The sequence below is a fragment of the Erpetoichthys calabaricus genome, chromosome 3 (assembly GCF_900747795.2).
Source record: "Erpetoichthys calabaricus chromosome 3, fErpCal1.3, whole genome shotgun sequence".
NCBI lineage: Eukaryota > Metazoa > Chordata > Cladistia > Polypteriformes > Polypteridae > Erpetoichthys > Erpetoichthys calabaricus.
The window spans coordinates 252,827,604-252,848,375 of NC_041396.2; the positions used below are offsets into that span (position 1 = coordinate 252,827,604).

The 20,772-nt window shown below is 39.0% G+C and overlaps 1 protein-coding gene across 1 annotated transcript in view; it reads left to right on the forward strand.

The window, feature by feature from the left end:
• The first annotated feature begins 10,086 nt into the window (after nucleotides 1-10,086).
• elapor1 (endosome-lysosome associated apoptosis and autophagy regulator 1) overlaps nucleotides 10,087-20,772 on the forward strand; it is a 136,376-nt gene continuing 125,690 nt past the window's right edge. The window contains exon 1 of the mRNA XM_028798082.2: nucleotides 10,087-10,308. Within this exon, the coding sequence (XP_028653915.1) occupies nucleotides 10,210-10,308 (99 nt within the window). The 5' untranslated portion in view covers nucleotides 10,087-10,209. The remainder of the gene's footprint in view (nucleotides 10,309-20,772) is intronic.

Consider the following 20,772-nt stretch of genomic DNA (forward strand, 5'->3'; position numbering starts at 1 on the left):
GGAGTGCCCTCACAGACAGCAACAGCCCCCGCCTCCCCCTATTCCACCTGTTTTTTCTGACACCCCTGACCAACAATACTGGCCATAGGAAAAAGCAGGGACCTCCAGCCACTCTTTTCAACTACCTTTGCTCACCCATAATTCAGACTGATCCTTTACTGACATTGTTCGTTGATGGCACTGAGACTATTTTCTTAATCGACACTGGTGCCACTCGATCTACCCTCTCGCTGGCAAAGGTCCCTGCCTCGAACGAGACTGTTACTGCGCTTACTGCTTCTGGACAACCTCACCTTCTCCAAGTATCAAAACCTCTTCAAGTCCAGTCACGTCCTGGCGGACATACCTTACTGCATCGTTTTCTTTTAAATCAGCTCTGTCCAGTTAACCTTTTAGGAAGAGATCTCATGACAAAATTTTCTCTTTCTATTTCTATGACTGACAAAGGTTTTTTCTGTTCTACCCCCAAGTTGTTGTGTCAAATTGCCCCTTACCCCAAACCCTCTTTTGCAGCTTGGACTTTAAATATTTCCCCACACACCATTCTCCTCAAAGCCCTACACTCTTTTTCCCCCCTGTCTCTTTCCCAATTTACAGGCCCCTGACATTTTACACTGTACTGCCCAATACTTCCCTATAGAAGTAGACACCCCCTGGCTAGAATCTTTCCTTACTTCTGGTACTCGCCCCGAAACCCTTCACATCTCCTGTGTTTTTATTTCATCCACAAAGGCAGCTGCTTCTGTTCATCTTACATGCTCACAACATATACTTTATCTTGGCGGCTCAGTGCCTCATATTTCCTTAGCTAAATCACGCACTGTTAAATGGGGGGAAATAGGACCATGGGTAGAACAATGCCTTAAAAGAACAGACTGGTTACAAGTTGCTCCAGGTATTTTTGATACTCCTGACCGTTTAATAACTAAAGTGGTGTTTCAAACTGATTGTTTAGTACATCGCGCTTTGTGCCGTCCTTCCTCTTTTGCTTGTTCATTGCAAACCACTTTCCCTTCTTGGCTCTCTATGCTCCCTGATTCACTATGGTCCCAGGGAAAGAATGATTATGGAAGGATAGCCCATTGTGAGCCTCTGGTGATCCACCTGAAATCCTCCTTCCGCCCGCACCGTGCCCAATATCCTCTGTCTCCCGAAGCAGAGGCTGGCATCTCCGCCGTACATTCCGATCTCGTCAAACGCGGTGCCATTATTCCAATTGAATACTCTCCAGTCAATTCCCCCATTCTACCTGGAAAAAAGGCTGACGGTTCATGGCGTTTCGTACAAGACTTGCGACAAGTAAATTCTGCCATCTTCCCTAGGGCCCCTATCGTCCCTAATCCTTCCACTATCCTCTCTACTATCCCTCCTTCCGCTTGGTACTTCTCCGTTATTGACCTAGCTAATGCTTTCTTTTCTATCCCTGTACACCCTGATTCTCAATTTTGGTTTGCTTTTACTTTCCAAAACCGCCGTTGGACATGGACCGTCATGCCTCAGGGATACACTGAAGCCTCTTGTGTATATGGACAAGTTCTTGCCCAAAATTTAGAAGGCTTTTGGCCGGACAGTGGTAGTACATTGATACAGTATGTAGATGACATAATGCTATGTAGCGCTACGGAAGAAGATTGTGCAAAAGATACCCAGAAATTGTTGCTGTTTTTGGGGGACAATGGCCATAAAGTTTCTAAAGTTAAGCTGCAGCTAATCAAAACAACTGTAAAATATCTAGGTCATAACATTACGTGTGGAGCAAGAGCTCTCTTTAGCGATCGCATTACAGCCATCCAAAATCTTCCTAGACCGGTCACAAAACAACAGGTTATGTCTGTTTTAGGTATTCTGGGCTACTGCAGACAGTGGGTTCTAAATTTTACTGAAAGAGCACAGCCGTTGCAACAATTGGCTAATACTCCTGGCATCCCCCTCTCTGGCCAGGTCCAATGGAATGCACAGGCTGAGAAGGCTCTCTGTGACTTAAAAACTGCTCTTCTATCTGCGCCCGCGCTTGGTTTGCCTGATCATTCTCATCCATTCACTTTGTTCGTGGACGAAAAGCAGGGATTTATGAATGCAGTACTGACGCAACAACACAGAGATAAACAGAGACCGGTGGCTTATTTTTCTAAAAAACTGGATCCAGTGGCCGCAGCACTTCCTCCGTGTCTTCGTGCTGTGGCTGCAACAACAGAAGCTGTATTAGCAAGCACGGATGTAGTTCTCATGAGCCCCCTAACAGTTAAAGTGCCTCACGCTGTACATTCTATCCTAGTACAAGCCAAAACTTCACATCTCACTACTGCTAGGGCAATACACTATCAGAATGTACTCTGTACTTTGTCAAATGTTACAATTGAAAGATGCTCCACTTTAAATCCAGCCACTCTTCTCCCAATTAACAACGAAGGAGAACCACATAATTGCCATGATGAAATAGCAAAGGTTGTAAAACCTAGAGTAGATCTACAGGAAACACCTTTAGAAACTGGAGAAATGATTTTTGTGGATGGATGTTCCTTGCGATTGAAAAATGGAGCACCCTCAACCAGTTACGCAGTGGTTCAAGGGGACCGCCTGCTGGAAGCAAATCGAATTTCATCAAGCTTGAGTGCACAAGCAGCTGAACTCGTAGCACTCACTCGAGCGTGTCAGCTGTCCGAAGGGAAGATCGTAACAATTTATACGGATTCCAGGTATGCTTTTGGAGTCTGCCATGATCATGGAGCACTATGGAAACTAAGGGGATTTAAGACCAGTACTGGCAAACCCATCCAACATCAGAAATTGATCGAATCCCTTTTAGAAGCTATAACCAAACCATCGAAGCTAGCGATTGTTAAATGTCAAGCTCACACAGGAAAACAGGATCCTGTTAGCAAAGGAAATGAATTAGCTGACCACTTTGCTAAAGAGGCTGCATATAATAACACACCAATTTCTTTATTCCAACAGAGAAATGACCAGGACCCTGATAATCAAATTATTTCTTTACAGAGTACAGCCACGGATATCAAAAGGAGAAAATGGTCCAAAGAAGGGTCCCTCTCTGATGGAGTCTGGACTCATAAACACACTAACAAACCTTTTCTCCCAAAAGCCTCTTTCCCAGGAATGGCAAAAATCGCCCATGGCCTCGATCACGCAGGTAGAGATGCCATGGTTCGAGATGTTGAAAAACATTGGGAAGCTGTAGGTTTCTCTACATATGCAGAGCAATTTTGCAGACACTGTGCAATATGTCAAAAGTTTAATGTGGGAAAAGGTACCCAGGTAAGTCCCGCCGTTACCCCTAATCCAATGGGTCCGTTTGAACACCTCCAAATGGATTTCATTGAACTAACCCCGTCTAAAGGGTACCGATATTGCCTTGTGATTGTCGATGTGTTCTCCCGATGGGTAGAGGCTTTCCCTTCAAAACACAACGATGCCAAAACAGTAGCTAAAGCACTAATTAAAGAGATTATTCCAAGATGGGGTATCCCTCAAAAGTTACAAACAGATAATGGCACTCATTTTGTGAACTCCGTTATAAATGAATTAACCACCTGGCTCCAAATTAATGTGCACCATTATTGTAAATACCATCCCCAAAGCGGAGGCATCGTAGAACGATGCAATGGCACTTTAAAAGCTAAACTCGCAAAAATTTGTGAACAAACTCATTTATCATGGCCGGATGCACTACCCTTAGGTTTAATGGGACTAAGGGGACGGACACACCGACAACTGGGACTATCACCGTTTGAGATTCTGACCGGACGTCCCATGCCCATTGGCATGGTTGTAGGAAATGTGAATTTGCATACTGTGGACAACGATCTTCTCTCTAGTCTTGCAGGTCTCCAAACCTCGTTAAAGGAAGTCCACCAGCAGGTTAATCAAGCCTGGAGGACCAGCCCACCTTCTAAGGATTTACCAATTCCCTTGGGCACCTGGATCCTGGTTCGAGATACTCGGAGGAAACACTGGCATCAGCCTAGGTGGAGAGGACCATTCCAAATTCTTCTATCCACAACACATGCCGTGAAAGTTGAAGGACTGCCTGCCTGGATCCACGCATCGCATTGCAAGAAATGGCTATCTTAAAAATACTTTTTCTGTTGACTGTTACCCGCACCCTCTCAGGCTACCCAAGGATGGGTGGTGATCTCTATCTTTATAAGGTAAAACAGAACCAGAATCAGAGATACCCGAATATCACAGTCACACAGAGACTCACCACTTCAGTGCAAATTGAGTTCTGCTCTCTCTAATGAACTTGCCACTAATTCTGGCATTACAAATCCCTGGGATCAGTGGTTTGCATCCTCCTTCGGATCCTGGGGACAATGGATAAGATCTGTTTTTATTTCTTTGGTTGTGGCATTTTGCCTCCTCCTCCTGGTTGGTTGTTGTATTATCCCTTTGTTTCGCTACATAATATCTAAGTACTTTACCGCCTCTATGGAAAGGGCATATATGCTACATGAGAAGCACATGTCTCGTATAGCTTCTTCCATTTTCTCCTCCCCATCCCCTTCCACCCCCCCTTCCCCTTCATCAACCATTTCAATTTAATTCTACTGCCCACATCATTTTGTTCAAAAAGGGAGGAGTGTAAAAACATAAAATGATGTAATTGAACAAAATGTATGTGTGTAAGTACAGAAAATAGGACAGAAAGATCAAACTTTTTTGCGTACGTGACAAAAAGCATATATACTTTCTGTAAGTTTTCTTTCAATGATGTGTGTGACAAGAAAATGTACCTTAGGGTAAAGACTTTACCAATTGGAATAATACAAAATGAGTCAGGACGCTATTTTTATTGCTTACGTGGTCTACGATCAGGAGACTAGAAAAGCCATAAAAGAGCAAGGACATCTGCGCTCGAGGCAGATGAAGTGCGGTGTCCTAGGACTGTATTTCTCTATCATTTTACCCTTGCCTGGTATGTATCAATAAAAGGTTTTTACTAATTTTAATTTTCTTCTCTGTCTTCAGTCACAAAAAGTGTCCATACAACGAATGACTAAAACTTCATTCTTTTGCTAAGAACCATCTCACCATTGTATGGCTTCTTTTATTTATGTCCTTTCCCCTTCTTTTACTTGCTCTCTGTCTCTTGGGCTGATAAAAGGCTCTTCAGCAAAGCAAATTTAAAAGAAACTTTCTTTATTTTACAGGCTTCTATTAGAATGCCACCAATTAGTTGTGGGCCTCCTACTTCTTAACAATGTTGCCATAACTTGAAGTCATGAAACTATAAGGTTCATCTTCAATGGGAAAACATTGAACACCAAAGAACCAAAAAAATGCATAATATAAGGTTGTATACTATCTTATACGTATCTTAATCTAGTATATAGTGTCTAGAGAGTGACCTTACCTGTTAGTCTTAGAAACAAAAATGCTTTCCTTGTCTTCTTAAATAGACAAACTAGATTACTGAAAAATTCTTCTCTCAATATTTTTCTCATAAAAACACTTAAACTCCTTGGTGTTAACTCAAGAGTGTGGCTCTGGCTCAGAATTCTATGTAATTACAGTTAATTACGGTTAAGCCACAGTCAGGCTCGGAGGTGACACATAATGATCCATTTAATAGTGTTTAGTCTGAAAAACTCTTAGAATAGCATTCTGCTGTCATTCGTTAGAAGAAATAACATCATGCTGCAAAAAATGATGAATACTTCTGTGCATTCTGCCACTTTGTGGTAACTCTTCAATACTTTTGAGAGGAAAGGAGCCTTCCGGCAAATGAAAAGCCATAAATCTTAGAACAAATTGAATTATTACTCGAATCGAGCAATGGTAACGACAATGTGAATTGGTCATCATACGTTGGCACGGAAAGTGAAACTGATGCATATGGCACTTTACGACTGAAGTGCCATGATATGACTCTTGTCACATGAATGCATCCAATTGCAATATAGTGCATTAGCTGTGTGGCAAAAATGCACATTTTTTGTGATCAAACAGAAGGCATGACAAGAAAGATATCTGCCTGCTGTCAATGTCTGTGTCAGGGAAAATGTGGACGTCACTAAGCCTTGAACTGTGGTAGCATACATAACCCAAAGGGTGGTGTTAATCATGTGGGTACCAGGCACTGTTATTCTACCCTGTCATGCACAAGCAGAAGAAAAAAATATTACAAAAAATCTTGTTACATCTTCTTGAACAGTATCTATGTGTAGTGGTGACATTTTCAAAACATATCACACGAAGCATGTATACTAAATCTGCATCAATACAGCAGCGGACAGACTAGACATACAGTACATTTCCCACTGCAATTATGTTGACGTTTGGTATTTACATGTTTCTGATACACATAATAACATTTTCGTTGATGAAAAAAAAAATCAGTGCTTTTGGCTTGTTTTTCCAGGGGTAAACATAATGCTAAAGGAGGGTGCCAGATTATTCTTTTTTTTTTTGGGCCCAGTTTTTAATTCAGATGTTCAGAGGGAGGTAAGGAAAGAACCAATCCTATCCAGCATATTTGATATTTCCTAATATCACAACAATTAAACTCCCAGATGACTCCACTGTGCAGACGCCCTGTTCTTACCATGATGATTTTCAAGAAATTGTTTTTTATTTATAAAGCTTGGAAACACAAACCTATGTAGTAACGGTGCCTTTCTGAAGTCAGCCCCCTCCCTATTCTAAAGTGGCACTGTACTATCATCTTTGAGTGACCTTCCTCTTTCCTTCTCTTCCAACATTCAGATCAAAGCTGAAGACCCACCTTTACTAAAATGCATTCTGTACTTGGATTTCTTTAAACTGTACTACTTATTTTTCTCAATTTTTTTATTTTATCATTGCATGTTTCAAATCAGGCTTCCAGGTTATTTACAGTTTCTACTATGAATGTGACATTTTTCCTATTTAATAAGAATTACAGTATTCTGTAAAGTACATTGTATCAGCTTTCTTCTGAAATAATGAATTACTAATATTAATTCTATTTAAAATGAACTATTCATCCATTAACATTTATTTCTCTAACAAATGTAAATTTGTGTTAGATTTTAAGGGTATCATTACCAAGAGAAAGTACAGTATCTCATCCTTTCAAAAGATCACTACCAGGATGTGGGGTGTGCTTTACAACAGCCCTGCATGAACCTTCTAAAGTGGGCCCCATTGTGCCCTCCTGTACTATAAGTGCATCTTGTTGTAAATGGCCTGTGTGTTTCCTTAGGACATTTGCCTTTAAAACCGTGCATGCATGTGGTACAAGGCATGTAAATGGCTACTTGATGACCCAGCATTACATCTAGTAATAGTTCCAGCTTTGTGTCCTGTTCTACTAGAAGAAGCTCCAGCTCCTTGTAACCCTGAAATTAGATTAACCACACTCAATGAATGGGTGGCCAGTTGATTAATTTGTTTTGGAATCATTTTCATATAAATATATTCTTGTGATGGAACTGCAAGGCGTTTTTTCATAGTGGAATATTTAGCATACAGTATATGCAGGTATAGATTTACAGGATCAGTATCATTCCTCATTTAACATATTTCTTGCAGCCATGGCGGCAGAGTGAAACTAGAAGCTGCAGGCATCAGAGATAACCTACAAAACTGGATTTCAAGCTAGTTAACCAGCAGGAAACAAAGAGTACAGAAAAGAAAAGAATGCTCAATGTGGCGTGACATCATCAGCGAGGTCCCTCAGGGGTCTTTCCTTGGACTGGTACTTTTTCTAATTTATATTAATGATACAGATTTTGTTATTGTTAGTAAACTTGTGAATTCCACAGATGACACTAAAATTAGATGAATGATAGACACTGAAGAGGCAGCAAAAGCAGTTCAAAGACTTGAAAAGCTTCAAACTTGGGTGAACATTTGGAAAAAGCAGTTTCACACTGAAATGTGTAAAGTTTTACTCATAGGAAAAACAAACATCAAATACAAGATGGGATACACTGTCCAACAGGATGCAACCTCTAAAAAGATTTGGGGGGTTATATTGACACATCACCTTTATCATCTAAGCAATATGCAGAAGCTAGAGTATTAAAATGGCAAATAAATTGCTTATATCGTAAAAACTGTTGAATATAAACCAAACGATGGTACACTTAAGACTATATAATGCACTAGCAAGACCACATCTGGAGTATGGTGTGCAGTTCTGGTCACAACACTACATGAAAGACATAGCAGCATTTGAAGATGTGCAGAAGACCAGGGGCATCCCAGGACTTTAGGCCATGTCATACTCTGACAGACTCATTAAATTAAGCCCGATTAGTTTTGAGCAAAGACTCAAAGCAAAGGCATTGATAAAGTAGATCCAGCACAATTCTTTCAACTAAATAGCAAATCATATACCCGAGGACAACAGTAAAAATTAGGGGGAAGTGCATTTAGGACTGAACCCATGAAGCACTTCTTTATGCAAAGAGCTGCGGGAATCTGGAGGAAACTACTGAGACATGTAAATGAAGCAGAAATCTTGACAACCTTTAAGAAGCATCTGGATCAGACATTGGAACAACTTAGATATTACTTAAACAAATGAACTTGAAGGGCTAAATAGTCTCCTCTTGCTTGTCAAATGTTATAAATTATGTTCTTATGTTCAGTGGCTAGCACCGCTCCCTCTCAGTTCCTGGTTTCTGGATGGATCGATACTTTACGATCCTGCCCTTTTAATTTAAGCATCAATGTTCACATTAAAAGTATCAATATTATAAATTTTCAATAATAGGCAAGTTTATTAGAAATTATTTTAAAAAGCATTTAATAATGAGAGCATGATTAAATTAAATGTGTCAAATATTGTGTAAAACGGGAGCTGCTCTTTCATCCACACTTTTCATTGCCCACCACAGGGTGCGCACACACACACACACACACCAAGCACACACTAGGGACAATTTAGAATCGCCAATGCAACTAATCTGCATGTCTTTGGACTGTGAGAGGAAACCCACACAGACACGGGGAGAACATGCAGACTCCACCCAAGGAGGACCCGGGAAGCGAACCCAGGTCTCCTAACTGCGAGGCAGCAGTGCTACCCAATAATTTCTGTTAATAAACAAGCAAAGATGTCTGATCTTTGGCACCAATTCAAAATCTTTAAAATGTGACTTTTTGATGTCCACACATACTGTAAGTTACTTTAAGTTTTTATATAAGGTTAACCATTATTGCAAGACGACAATCTGGCTGCATCAGTGTTGGTATCAGTATCGGCATTACTGGCCTCTGTATCACCTGGTATCAGATCAAAAAGAAAATCAGCAATATCACCTATCACTAGTTTGAAAATGTTTGGTGGGAAAGATGATAAAAATTATGAACACAGCAAGATTATCACCTAACTTCTCCCGAACCATTCTGGTGTCTTCTTTATAAAGTATGCATGACTTTTTCTCCAGTGACTGGAGTCCAGCCTGATGCTGCCTTGCACCAGTGCAGGTCGGCCTCTGAAACAGGTTCGCCAAGACTTATGCTTTTCACATCATTACAATCAGGCCTTGTCCGAATGCATTCCAGCACTGAAAGTGCCGAGGGTGAAGCATATGTGCGAACGATTATTAACATCCATTATCCTGAAATGGAAGGATAGGTCAACAGATGTTCCACCGTATGTATTAATACTATTCAATACTTGTGTAGCCGCGACAAAACGGATCAACGATAACTGCGTCTCTATCTTCTTCTGTGTAACTCTACTGCAGTATAAAACACTTAATGTATCAACACATTAGCCGAAGAAATGACAGACAGACCGACCGACTCTTCTCTTTACAGGATCATTCGTGTGAAGCCTTACCCAAACCTAACCCGCTCCACTATGTGGTATCGGAGGCGATGTCGCTCGTGGAGCCCGTCGTCTCGCGCTGGTTCTCCAACCTTGCTACGCCATTCCACGCGGTTCCTAATAATAATATAGGTGAGGCTACTCACCTGTTTTATTAAGTTCTTTGAATAGATTCCACTTAATTTTCATCCGAAAACGCCCACAGCAGCGACCCTTATCTTCATTCACCTGCCCTTTTTGACCACACCCGTCGACGTAAATACGCCCATCAACCCAGTCAAACCAGAGCAGCTTCGTTACTTTTCGGAAAGAAGAATCGAAGTTTTCCGAAGAGAGCAGGTACATTGTTCCCTCTGCCCCGAGTCGCGCGAGTATATAAAACAGTCGCGAGCAGGGTAATCCTCACAACCAGCTCACCGGACTGCAACATGGTCTTCTCCCATTGGGCTCTCGTTTATCTGAACAGCGTGGTCTTGCTGTGCGGCGGCGTGGCAGGGCAGAGCAGGCAGCTGCCGGTGTGCAAAGAGGTGAGCGCAGACCTTTATTGTAATTAAGTCAAAGGGACATAGTTACCCTGCCCCGTCCGTTGTGGGGAGCGTTGAATTGTCACCACTTTAATAGCTTATCAACTGCTGCAAATACAACTTTCAGGTCGGAGAGTGGAGGACAGGTGCGGCGGCTCCACTATAGCCTACCTGAAACAGCTGTTACGCGACAACGCCTAGAATTGTGCGCTGCGTTCCTGCTTATAGCGCCTTTTACGATCTGAACTTCAATAAGGGTGTACAGTATAGAAAGCAGCTGAGATGTGTTATCTCATGTGCATTTTGGCATAGAAATGCTGCGAGCCACCGACACATTTGTCAGGTGTTGGTTCCTAAGGTCGGAAACTCGCAAATGAACAGGCTGGAACAAAAGGTTGCGTATTATTAACGGGAATCCTCTTAGTCTGTAGGTACTGCCACTTAGGCGGTTTGAGATCAATTGAACGATCGTTTACGTGGCAATAAATTATTGTAAAAAAATAGACACTTTTCCCGTAAATGTAATCTCTGTTTAATAACCATCTTGTCAGAGCAGAATTTAATGGGCAACACCAGAAATCGCCATGTCACCATGAAATGTTACCACCTGGTTTGATACGATTACAAAGCGCCAGAAACAAAGTAGTGATTCTTACGTACAGTATTCAAATAAACAACTAAATCTTCAGGATTTTATAATTATAAACTATGGTATTTCGAAACGGGAAGGAAGACGTTAAATACTGCATTTAGTTACAAGGCCATTATAAATACATTAAATTTGTCCAAAATTCAGCAGTGAGGTGCTCATATAGCTTATTTTATCCTTGGCATTTAAACATAATTGTGTGACACCTTACTACACCACAGTATCATTTTTCCTGAAATAGAATCTCTTTAGTGAATGAATCGTTAATAATCCTATTTGAGCCTCATAGATCAAACACTTTTAAAATGAAAAAAAAAATGTTACATTTGTTAACAACACATTCAAATGTGTTCGATTTGTTAGTCAAGTGGCTTTATTGTCACGCTATCCATACACAGTATTGCAGAACAATGGCACAAAATAATAGTGCGTCATATACATAAATAAACACAGGACAAGATGGGTAAAGAATTTTTCTCTAAATAAGTAAATAATAGTTAAGTGAATATATAGTGATGAATAAATAACATCAATAGTAATCACAAGCAATACAAATGTACTGCATGTAAATGAGCTACTACAGGCATGTTTGAGGGCAGGGAGAGGCAGCATAGAGTTCAGAGTCAATGGTAGAGGGGTAGAAGCTGTTGTAATTTCATATACATTTATTATATTTCACATGTACATTCAGTGTTGCATATTGTGTATAATGATTCTTGTTATAATTTAATCCATCTACCCATTCATACATCTTCTGAATGAACTTGGTTCATTACAGATTTTGGACATGGGATGAATGTGTAACTTCCATACTTGCATTGGACTGAAACCAAGGCATCTAGAGCTGTCACCAGGGGCTGAACTCACTAGTACAGCACCCTGTAATTTACTGTATATGTATATAATAGCAGGGATACCTGGCACTACCCAAACCTGGGATACCAACTAAATCTTTGAACGAAAAATGGCCAGTGGTGTTCCTCTGTATAAGTGGGCATTCTATGCAAAGTTTGGTGGAGATGGGTTCAACAGTGTGGATTTCCATAGCAGCCACATTCACAAAAAACATTCTGCTTAATATATATTTAATATGCAGTGTGATATATATAATATACGGTATATAGTCCATGGTGTGATCACATACTATACACTTTAGAACAAATTATAGCCTGTGGTCTTCTCCTGTACAAATGTGGAATCTATGCAGAATTTGGCAGTTTGAGTGTTGTGGATATTCATTATGGCTACATACACTGATACTCATTCAGTCTTATATATTCAGTTATATGTAAAAGTTTGGGAACCCCTCTCAGCCTGCATAATAATTTACTCTACTTTCAAATAAAAGATAATAGTGGTATGTCTTTCATTTCCTAGGAACATCTGAGTACTGGGGTGTTTTTCGAACAAAGATTTTTAGTGAAGCAGTATTTAGTTGTATGAAATTAAATCAAATGTGAAAAACTGGCTGTGCAAAAATTTGGGTCCCCTTGTAATTTTGCTGATTTGAATGCATGTAACTGATCAATACTGATTACTTGCAACACCAAACTGGTTGGATTAGCTCGTTAAGCCTTGAACTTCATAGACAGGTGTGTCCAATCATGAGAAAAGGTATTTAAGGTGGTCAGTTGCAAGTTGTGCTTCCCTTTAACTCTCCTCTGAAGAGTGACGCATGGGATCCTCAAAGCAACTCTCAAAAGATCTGAAAACAAAGATTGTTTAGTATCATGGTTTAGGGGAAGGCAACAAAAACTATCTCAGAAGTTTAAACTGTCAGTTTCAACTGTAAGGAATGGAATCAGGAAATGGAAGGCCACAGACACAGTTGCTGTTAAACCCAGGTCTGGCAGGCCAAGAAAAATACAGGAGCGGCATATGCGCAGGATTGTGAGAATGGTTACAGACAACCCACAGATCACCTCCAAAGACCTGCAAGAACATCTTGCTGCAGGTGGTGTATCTGTACATCGTTCTACAATTCAACACAATTTGCACAAAGAACATCTGTATGGCAGGGTGATGAGAAAGAAGCCCTTTCTGTACTCATGCCACAAACAGAGTCACTTGTTGTATGCAAATGCTCATTTAGACAAGCCAGATTCATTTTAGAACAAAGTGCTTTGGACTGATGAAACAAAAATTGAGTTATTAGGTCATAACAAAAAGTGCTTTGCAAGGCGGAAGAAGAACACTGTATTCCAAGAAAAACACCTGCTACCTACTGTCAAATTTGGTGGAGGTTCCGTCATGCTGTGTGGCAAGTTCAGGGACTGGGGCCCTTGTTAAAGTTGAGGGTTGGATGAATTCAACCCAATATCAACAAATTATTCAGGATAATGTTCAAGCATCAGTCACAAAGTCGAAGTACGTAGGGGACGGATATTCCAACAAGACAATGACCCAAAATACAGTTCGAAATCTACAAAGGCATTCATGCAGAGGGAGAAGTACAATATTCTGGAATGGCCGTCACAGTCCCCTGACTTGAATATCATTGAAAATCTATAGGATGATTTGAAGCAGGCTGTCCATGCTCGGCAGCCATCAAATTTAACTGAACTGGAGAGATTTTGTATGAAGAATGGTCAAAAATACCTCCATCCGGAATCCAGACACTCATCAAAGGCTATAGAAGGACAGCGTCAAGAGGCTGTTATATTTGCAAAAGGACGCTCAACTAAGTATCTCTGTTGGGGTGCCCACATTTATGCACCGGTCTAATTTTGTTATGATGCATATTACATATTTTCTGTTAATACAATAAGCTTAATGTCACTGCTGAAATACTACTGTTTCCATAAGGCATGTCATATATTAAAAGGAAGTTGCTACTTTGAAAGCTCAGCCAATGATAAACAAAAATCCAAAGAATAAAGAGGGGTTCCCAAACTTTTTCATATATAGATATATATAGATATATATATATATATAGATAGATATAGATAGATATAGATAGATATAGATAGATATATAGATAGATATAGATACAGTATCCTCATGTTACAGCTACCTAGAAGCCTTTTATTGACAGCGGCAACCCTCTTTATCCAAGCCATGTGTTTTATGTTGGGTGTTGCGGTTTTTATTCATTTATTTATTTTTGGTGTCTATATATCCATGAGTCTGTAGTTGCCTTTAAAAGGCCAGATTACCAAGACAGTCTATCAGCTGTTAATTGGTTAGAGAGAAATGGCCTCTGGTTAGTCCTCATGTTTTCCCTTAAGTTAATTTTCTAGTCCCGTCGTCCCCAGCTTGTGGCAATTCAATATGATAAGTGCACCAATTGATCTTGAGGTCTTTTTCATACTATTCTGGCCTCTCTCTGTTTTTCTCTGTCATAGTCAAGTGTCAAGCGTTTCCAACCACTAATAGGTTGTTTGACTTTTAGTGACCCAGCACTAAAAAATAATGCAAATGTATTAGAACAATCTAGATGAGAGCATCCCAACAAAGCTCACAAGTCCTATCCAGTTGCTAATTCTAAAATAAATAATAAGTCTAGTTTTGAAAGTCCCTAAAGTCCTACTGTCTTCCACACTATTTGGTATTAAGTAACATATTTTTAAACGTATTTGCTAAAACCCAGGAGGCAGCAAAGGACAAGAAAATAAAGAACTTCATGCTGCCAAATGTGATAAAAATAAATCCAAAAGGACGCTAAGACCCCTATTGAGAGAAAACATGAGAAGACTGAGGTTAGCTGGTTAGTCAGCTACCCTCCAGTTTATTCAAATATAAGAGAAAGAAAATGGCTGGTAAAGTGGGTAAGACAGAGACAGTGTCTTTGGCAGACATCCAGCTGGAAATTGGTCTTAAAGCAGGACAAGTTTATTTTTCTCTCATATACTGCGTGTCTCTAGTTTTAGAAATTTCACCTGGCTAAAGAGAGAAATGTTGTATAGGAATGTTGGAACAACTTCTATATAATGATGATGAATTAGTGATAGTAAGTAAATGCAAAGTCATGTTGACAAGCAATAGTGCAGTATTGGTGGTTACTTGCTGATGCCCATGTAGCAATTTTCAATTTCAGTCTTTTTGTTATATGGTGCACCTTCTTAAGCACCACAAGTTAAATTTTTCATAGTATCAAAATTTGGATATAACATAGTACACAGGATTATACAGGGGTAGGCAAAAGTAGGTTTACAGTTGTTCATGTGGAGAAAGACATGCAGGTTATGATTATTTACAATAGCTTTATTAAGTCAATAGCTTTTAATTTTATTAACTCAAAAAAATGGCACAGGTGCTCAAATTTCCAGCCTTCATTATTTACATATTCTTGTAATCTACTTGCTAATAACAATAATAAGAAGATGACAAGTAATCCATCCATTATCCAATCTTCTATATCCTAACACAGGGTCATGGGTGTCTGCTGGAGCCAATCCCAGCCAACACAGGGCGCAAGGCAGGAACAAACCCCTGGCAGGGCGCCAGCCCACCACAGGGCACACACACACACCAAGGACAATTTTAGGATCGCCAATGCACCTAACCTGCATGTCTTTGGACTGTGGGAGGAAACCGGAGCACCCAGAGGAAACCCACGCAGGCACGGGGAGAACATGCAAACTCCATGCAGGGAGGATGCGGGAAGCGAACCCGGGTCTTTTAACTGCAAGGCAGCAGCATTACCCACTGCGCCACGGTGCCGCCAAGGCAAATAATACAAAGGAATAATACATTAATTAATAAAAAAAATACCTGATTAAACTTTGTTTTGCATACTCACAACTGTAAACCTAATTTTGCCCATCCCTATATTTGGAAAAAACTTGCCTGAACCCAGGTGTCCCATTACAGTAAGAGTCATTACAGAGTACAGTCAAGAGAGCAGGAGCTTAGTAAAGTAACCACCATCCAACCATTGTCTCCCACTTATCCGAGGTCACGTCGCGGGGGCATTTTAGAAGCAATTGCAAATGGGATAAAATTCCGCAACGGTGATTTTTACATTCATGCATTCATTTTCTATGCCCACCTATATTATTACATGGTTACAAGGAAGATACAAAAGTGTGTTTTAGGTTAATCATTATGAATGACTAAGTTTCAATGACTAAGCTTTTCAAATCTTGAAAGTAAACCTTTAATAGCTGATCTGCTTCTGAAGAAATACCTTCAGTTTATTCCAAGGAAATTTAGTAAAATTACCATTTAACACTTTTCCATTTATACCTGACATTAGGGCACTCATTGTAACAGAAGCTCCATCTATAAGTACAATTTTTGTTTTTTTTTTACAGTGCATGTGTTCATCTACTATTTGATCTCTTTTGAATAAAGATATAATTCTGTAGATGATGCATGTGATTAAAATGAAGGTACTTTTTGTATATGATCTCCTCAGTGATAACAAAAGTAGATAAAATTTAATTTTAAACTGAATATTTAAATATGGCCTAGGACTCCAAACAGGTGGGGAAATCTGAGAAGTTCTGGCAGGATGTTCCCAGGAGTTCTAGAAGTGATTCCAGGATGGCGATTAATATCCTTGTAGATAGATAGATACTTTATTAATCCCAAGGGGAAATTCACATTTACTGTCAAAGGTTCAGTGAGCCTAGAGCTGAAAGGGTTGTGGGCATGCACTCAACCAGTGAGATATGATAGTCTAGAGGATCTGCGAAACTGGTACAGGAATTGACTGAAAAAGAGTACTTGTGTAGTACTGAGATGGATGTGTCAGCCACCACATCTAATAGGAAGGCTAACCATCTAGTTTAGGATTGTAGGATTTATTGTTTTCTTTTAATTTGTGAATTATTTTTGCTCATTTTGTTAAACTCTCCTTTGTGTTCTTTATTGGTAATAAAAATGCAGTTTTGAACACTTCAGCATTCTACTTTGTATGGAGATAATTTGAGAGTGCCTTCTATCATCCTTGGTATGTTTCAGTTTGATCCCCCCTTCAGTTTTTATGGCCAATTTGTGTATGGCAACCTGCTTAAAAATGACAAACAATGAATGACTTAGTGCTATTGTAGTATCTTTTTAAAAGCAACAACAGTGTCAACTAATTCTGTCAAATTCCCAATGGTAAGTGAAGGCTGTGCCCTTTTTCCTACAGTAGCCGTGGGTTTCACATCTGTGAAGTGAGATTCCATGTGGTTGCGTCCAGTGAGCACTTTGAGGGTTCAAATGTTAAGGAACAAAACAGACTCTGAGGCCTGAATCATCTAATTCTGAGAAAGCTGACATACCCAACTGAGAAGATATTTTAAAGTCTTATAACTTCTGAATAACCAATCATTTGTTTAAAACCTCTGGAAAAGACAGTTCTTAGGCAAATAGGAGGAATAATTGCACTGGGTGTGACAGTGTCAGCTGTTTGCTAAGCAGACTCCCCTTTAGCTTGGATTATTTGCCTATCAGGACTCATTTTAAGCTTAACTAAATTCAAACGTTTAGAATGTTGTTTTTCCAGGTTAAACGTTTCTCCTAAGTGTTTAGAAAGAAAAGATTTGGATACCGTATGTGGTGTAAGACCCACCCAATAAGCCAGCAACAAACTGTAAGATAGCATGATGGTACAAAGCTTAGGTGGGGAATATTCAAATCCCAGAGGTGTCTCTTGTACGACCTAATCTGCATGTGTTTGCTGTAACCACATAAAATATGACTGAGTGATGTTATATGATAAAAATGTTAAAACGATTAAAAAAATATATATTGTGGAGGTCCGATATGAACTGATGTGCCCTGATCTCTTATTTGTGGCTTACAAATACACAATTGGAATACTTCACTGAAGTAACAGCCATCATCGGTACTGTATGAATTCAAAGATGAATGAATTAATTTGCATTATTTCCAAACAACATCACAGCATAAAACTGTGAAGACAATGATTATGAAGTCTGTTTTCTCTCATGGTTAACCTAAATGATCATGTGATCAAATTAGACCAAGTGATACGAAATAAATATTTTCCTATGTTTGCCCTTTGAACACTAATTAAAATATGGTGGAACGTTAAGACATACTGTATATGGAGGAACATGCACCACACAGGCATATATTTTCGCCATGCATAATGCACTAATAATGAACCAATGGGAATGTACAGTAGGTGCTGCATGTGCTGCAGTTGGTTTATATAATGGTATTGTATGGGCTTAAGCTGTCTTCCCTCATTAAATATTTATTCCGCAATATTTTGAAATGTTAATCTATAAAGTTGTGTATGATGGTGATTAGCATACAGAAATAGGCATCTGATAATAATTTGAATATGTCCACTTTATACAAATTAACCTTCCTGTGACTGTTTATTTTTAATATTTAACTATTATTACTCCTTTGACTGTTTTACAATATGCATATTTTTATATACTGCAGACTTAAGTGCCCTTGGTGAATTATGCGGGTAATGCTACTAATTACGAAGCTCCCAGACCAAAGTGCCACATGAGATACCATTGACTACAAGCCTCTCACATAAGAACAACAACCCCCTTTCACATCTGTTTGACACTTTTGGAGGGATTCATAATTGTTTTAAATGCAGTAATACCATTATTTACAGTAACTGTCATGAAAGTCTGTTCTGATATCTTCTACTGCATTGCTTGCTCACCGTATTAATCATTTGGAAGAACTCTGACTTTCTTAAAATTAGAAAAAAAAAATTAGTTTCCTCTGTGAAGAACAGTCTTAAGCTTTTTTAGACTTTGTTAAAAATAAACTCACTTGGGCCTCTGTGAACCTGTTTGATGTCTCAATGCACGAGATATGCATGAGAGTGTGTGTTACATTGGACTATCTGATCACTTAGCTCTCCGAGTTAATTGAGGAAAGGTTTGAAACTGAAATGAAACATAAATGTATGAGATGTAGTAGTGATTGTGTCCTTGATTGATTTGTGTTTTACAAAATCTAAAAAATGAAAAGAGGGAAAAAAAAACAGCCCATTGAACATTATGTAATTTTATACCCTACTTCTACTGTATATGTAACAGCCTTGGGCATCATTGTCCTTCTGCCTGTGACTACTTCCACCTATATCTTTTTTTATTTTTTTTATTTTGGACTTCTTCCTTGACTGTTTCCTTACATGTCCATCATAGTGCACCTGTTCGCCCAATGTTTTTATCACTAAATGTGTTATAAACTGTTCCTGTTTTTAATTCTTCTTTGCCTTCGGTTTATCTTATTTGGCTGTTTGTGACCATTTATGGGTTTTGGATGTGAAGGTTCTGTTTATCTGGTTTGTTTTATTTTTTGAACATTATTTGATAGTATTAAAAATAAATTTGAGTGTTTTGGATGCCATTTTGATTTTCTTTTTTTTTAAACACTTTTTGAGGAACATACTTTTGACAATGACATTTTGACTTTAATTTTGTTTTTCTGTTTTGAACTTGAAGAAAGTGTGGCTTTGATATCCCAGTTTTTGATCCTTGCTTGCTTTGTGTTGACTATGTTGTGCTTCCTCGTGCTTTTCTTTAAAATACTATCTCTTCCATTCGAATTAGGACAGAATGCAGGGCTTAAAGAAAGCTTCAAACCACTACGTAGGTCTTGAAATATTTTATTTGATAGTATTAAAAATAAATTTGAGTGTTTTGGATGCCATTTTGATTTTCTTTTTTTTTAAACACTTTTTGAGGAACATACTTTTGACAATGACATTTTGACTTAAATTTTGTTTTTCTGTTTTGAACTTGAAAAAAGTGTGGCTTGATATCCCAGTTTTTGATCCTTGCTTGCTTTGTGTTGACTATGTTGTGCTTCCTCGTGCTTTTCTTTAAAATACTATCTCTTCCATTCGAATTAGGACAGAAAGCAGGGCTTAAAGAAAGCTTCAAACCACTACGTAGGTCTTGAAATATTAAGTAACCCTGGCTCAGTAATGCAAATTCAAGCCTGTGGCTTTCACATTTAAAACAAGACCAAGCTTATACAGTACATCCTGAAATGGAGAAGGGAGTAGTAAAACCCCTGGCCCAAAAAACAGCAAAAACAGATCCCTATAATAACAATATAATAACATTCTATTTTAAGTTTAATGGCATGCGCATGCTATTTTTTGTCTCTTGTCTCTGCTAAATGCCATAGCATCTCAGCTGCTTATTTTATACATTATTTGTTGTTTTAATTCTTTTAATCCCACTGATTGTTACACTTGCATCTAAAATATAAGCCAAAAATTGTGTTATAGCACAATGAAACTCATTAATTGAAAACCTGAACATATTCAGAACTTAGCTGCCTTCTATTGGGAATGGGCAGACCCTAGTTCTACCTTTTTATACCCCCCATTTGCCTCTGGTCCTTTTCAGCATGGTTTGTTGTTTAGTAACTTGTTATGCAGCATTCACATGATGGAAAGACTGGGGACTACACAAGCGGAGCTCTAGGCAGTGGCTGTTCCAAAGGCAAGAAAACAAATGCTCAAGTGAAGTCACTATGCTACCACTGATCTCTGTGCCCACCTGTTCCATATCTTCATCCACGAGTGAAGACAAAATATGTATATGATCTACAAACATGAGGGTTCTGGTATTTCCATTATTGTTTAATGTTAAAAAAAACTTTAAATAGCCTTTATTTTGTATAATGCCGTTCTATAGCAAATAACATCCCAAGGTTCTTTGCAAATGAACAGTAGCTATATACTGTAGTTACTTTTGTAACTACTTTCCTGAATGCAGGAGAGTAAAACTGTATTGTTGTGTCTGCACTAAACTGTTATCACACCAACACTGTGTTTGTTTCAACTTGTTACTGCCACAGTACATTTCTGATCCAATTTGATTTGAAGATATTTTTTAACTCATGAACCCTTTACACTGGCGCCCTGCCCA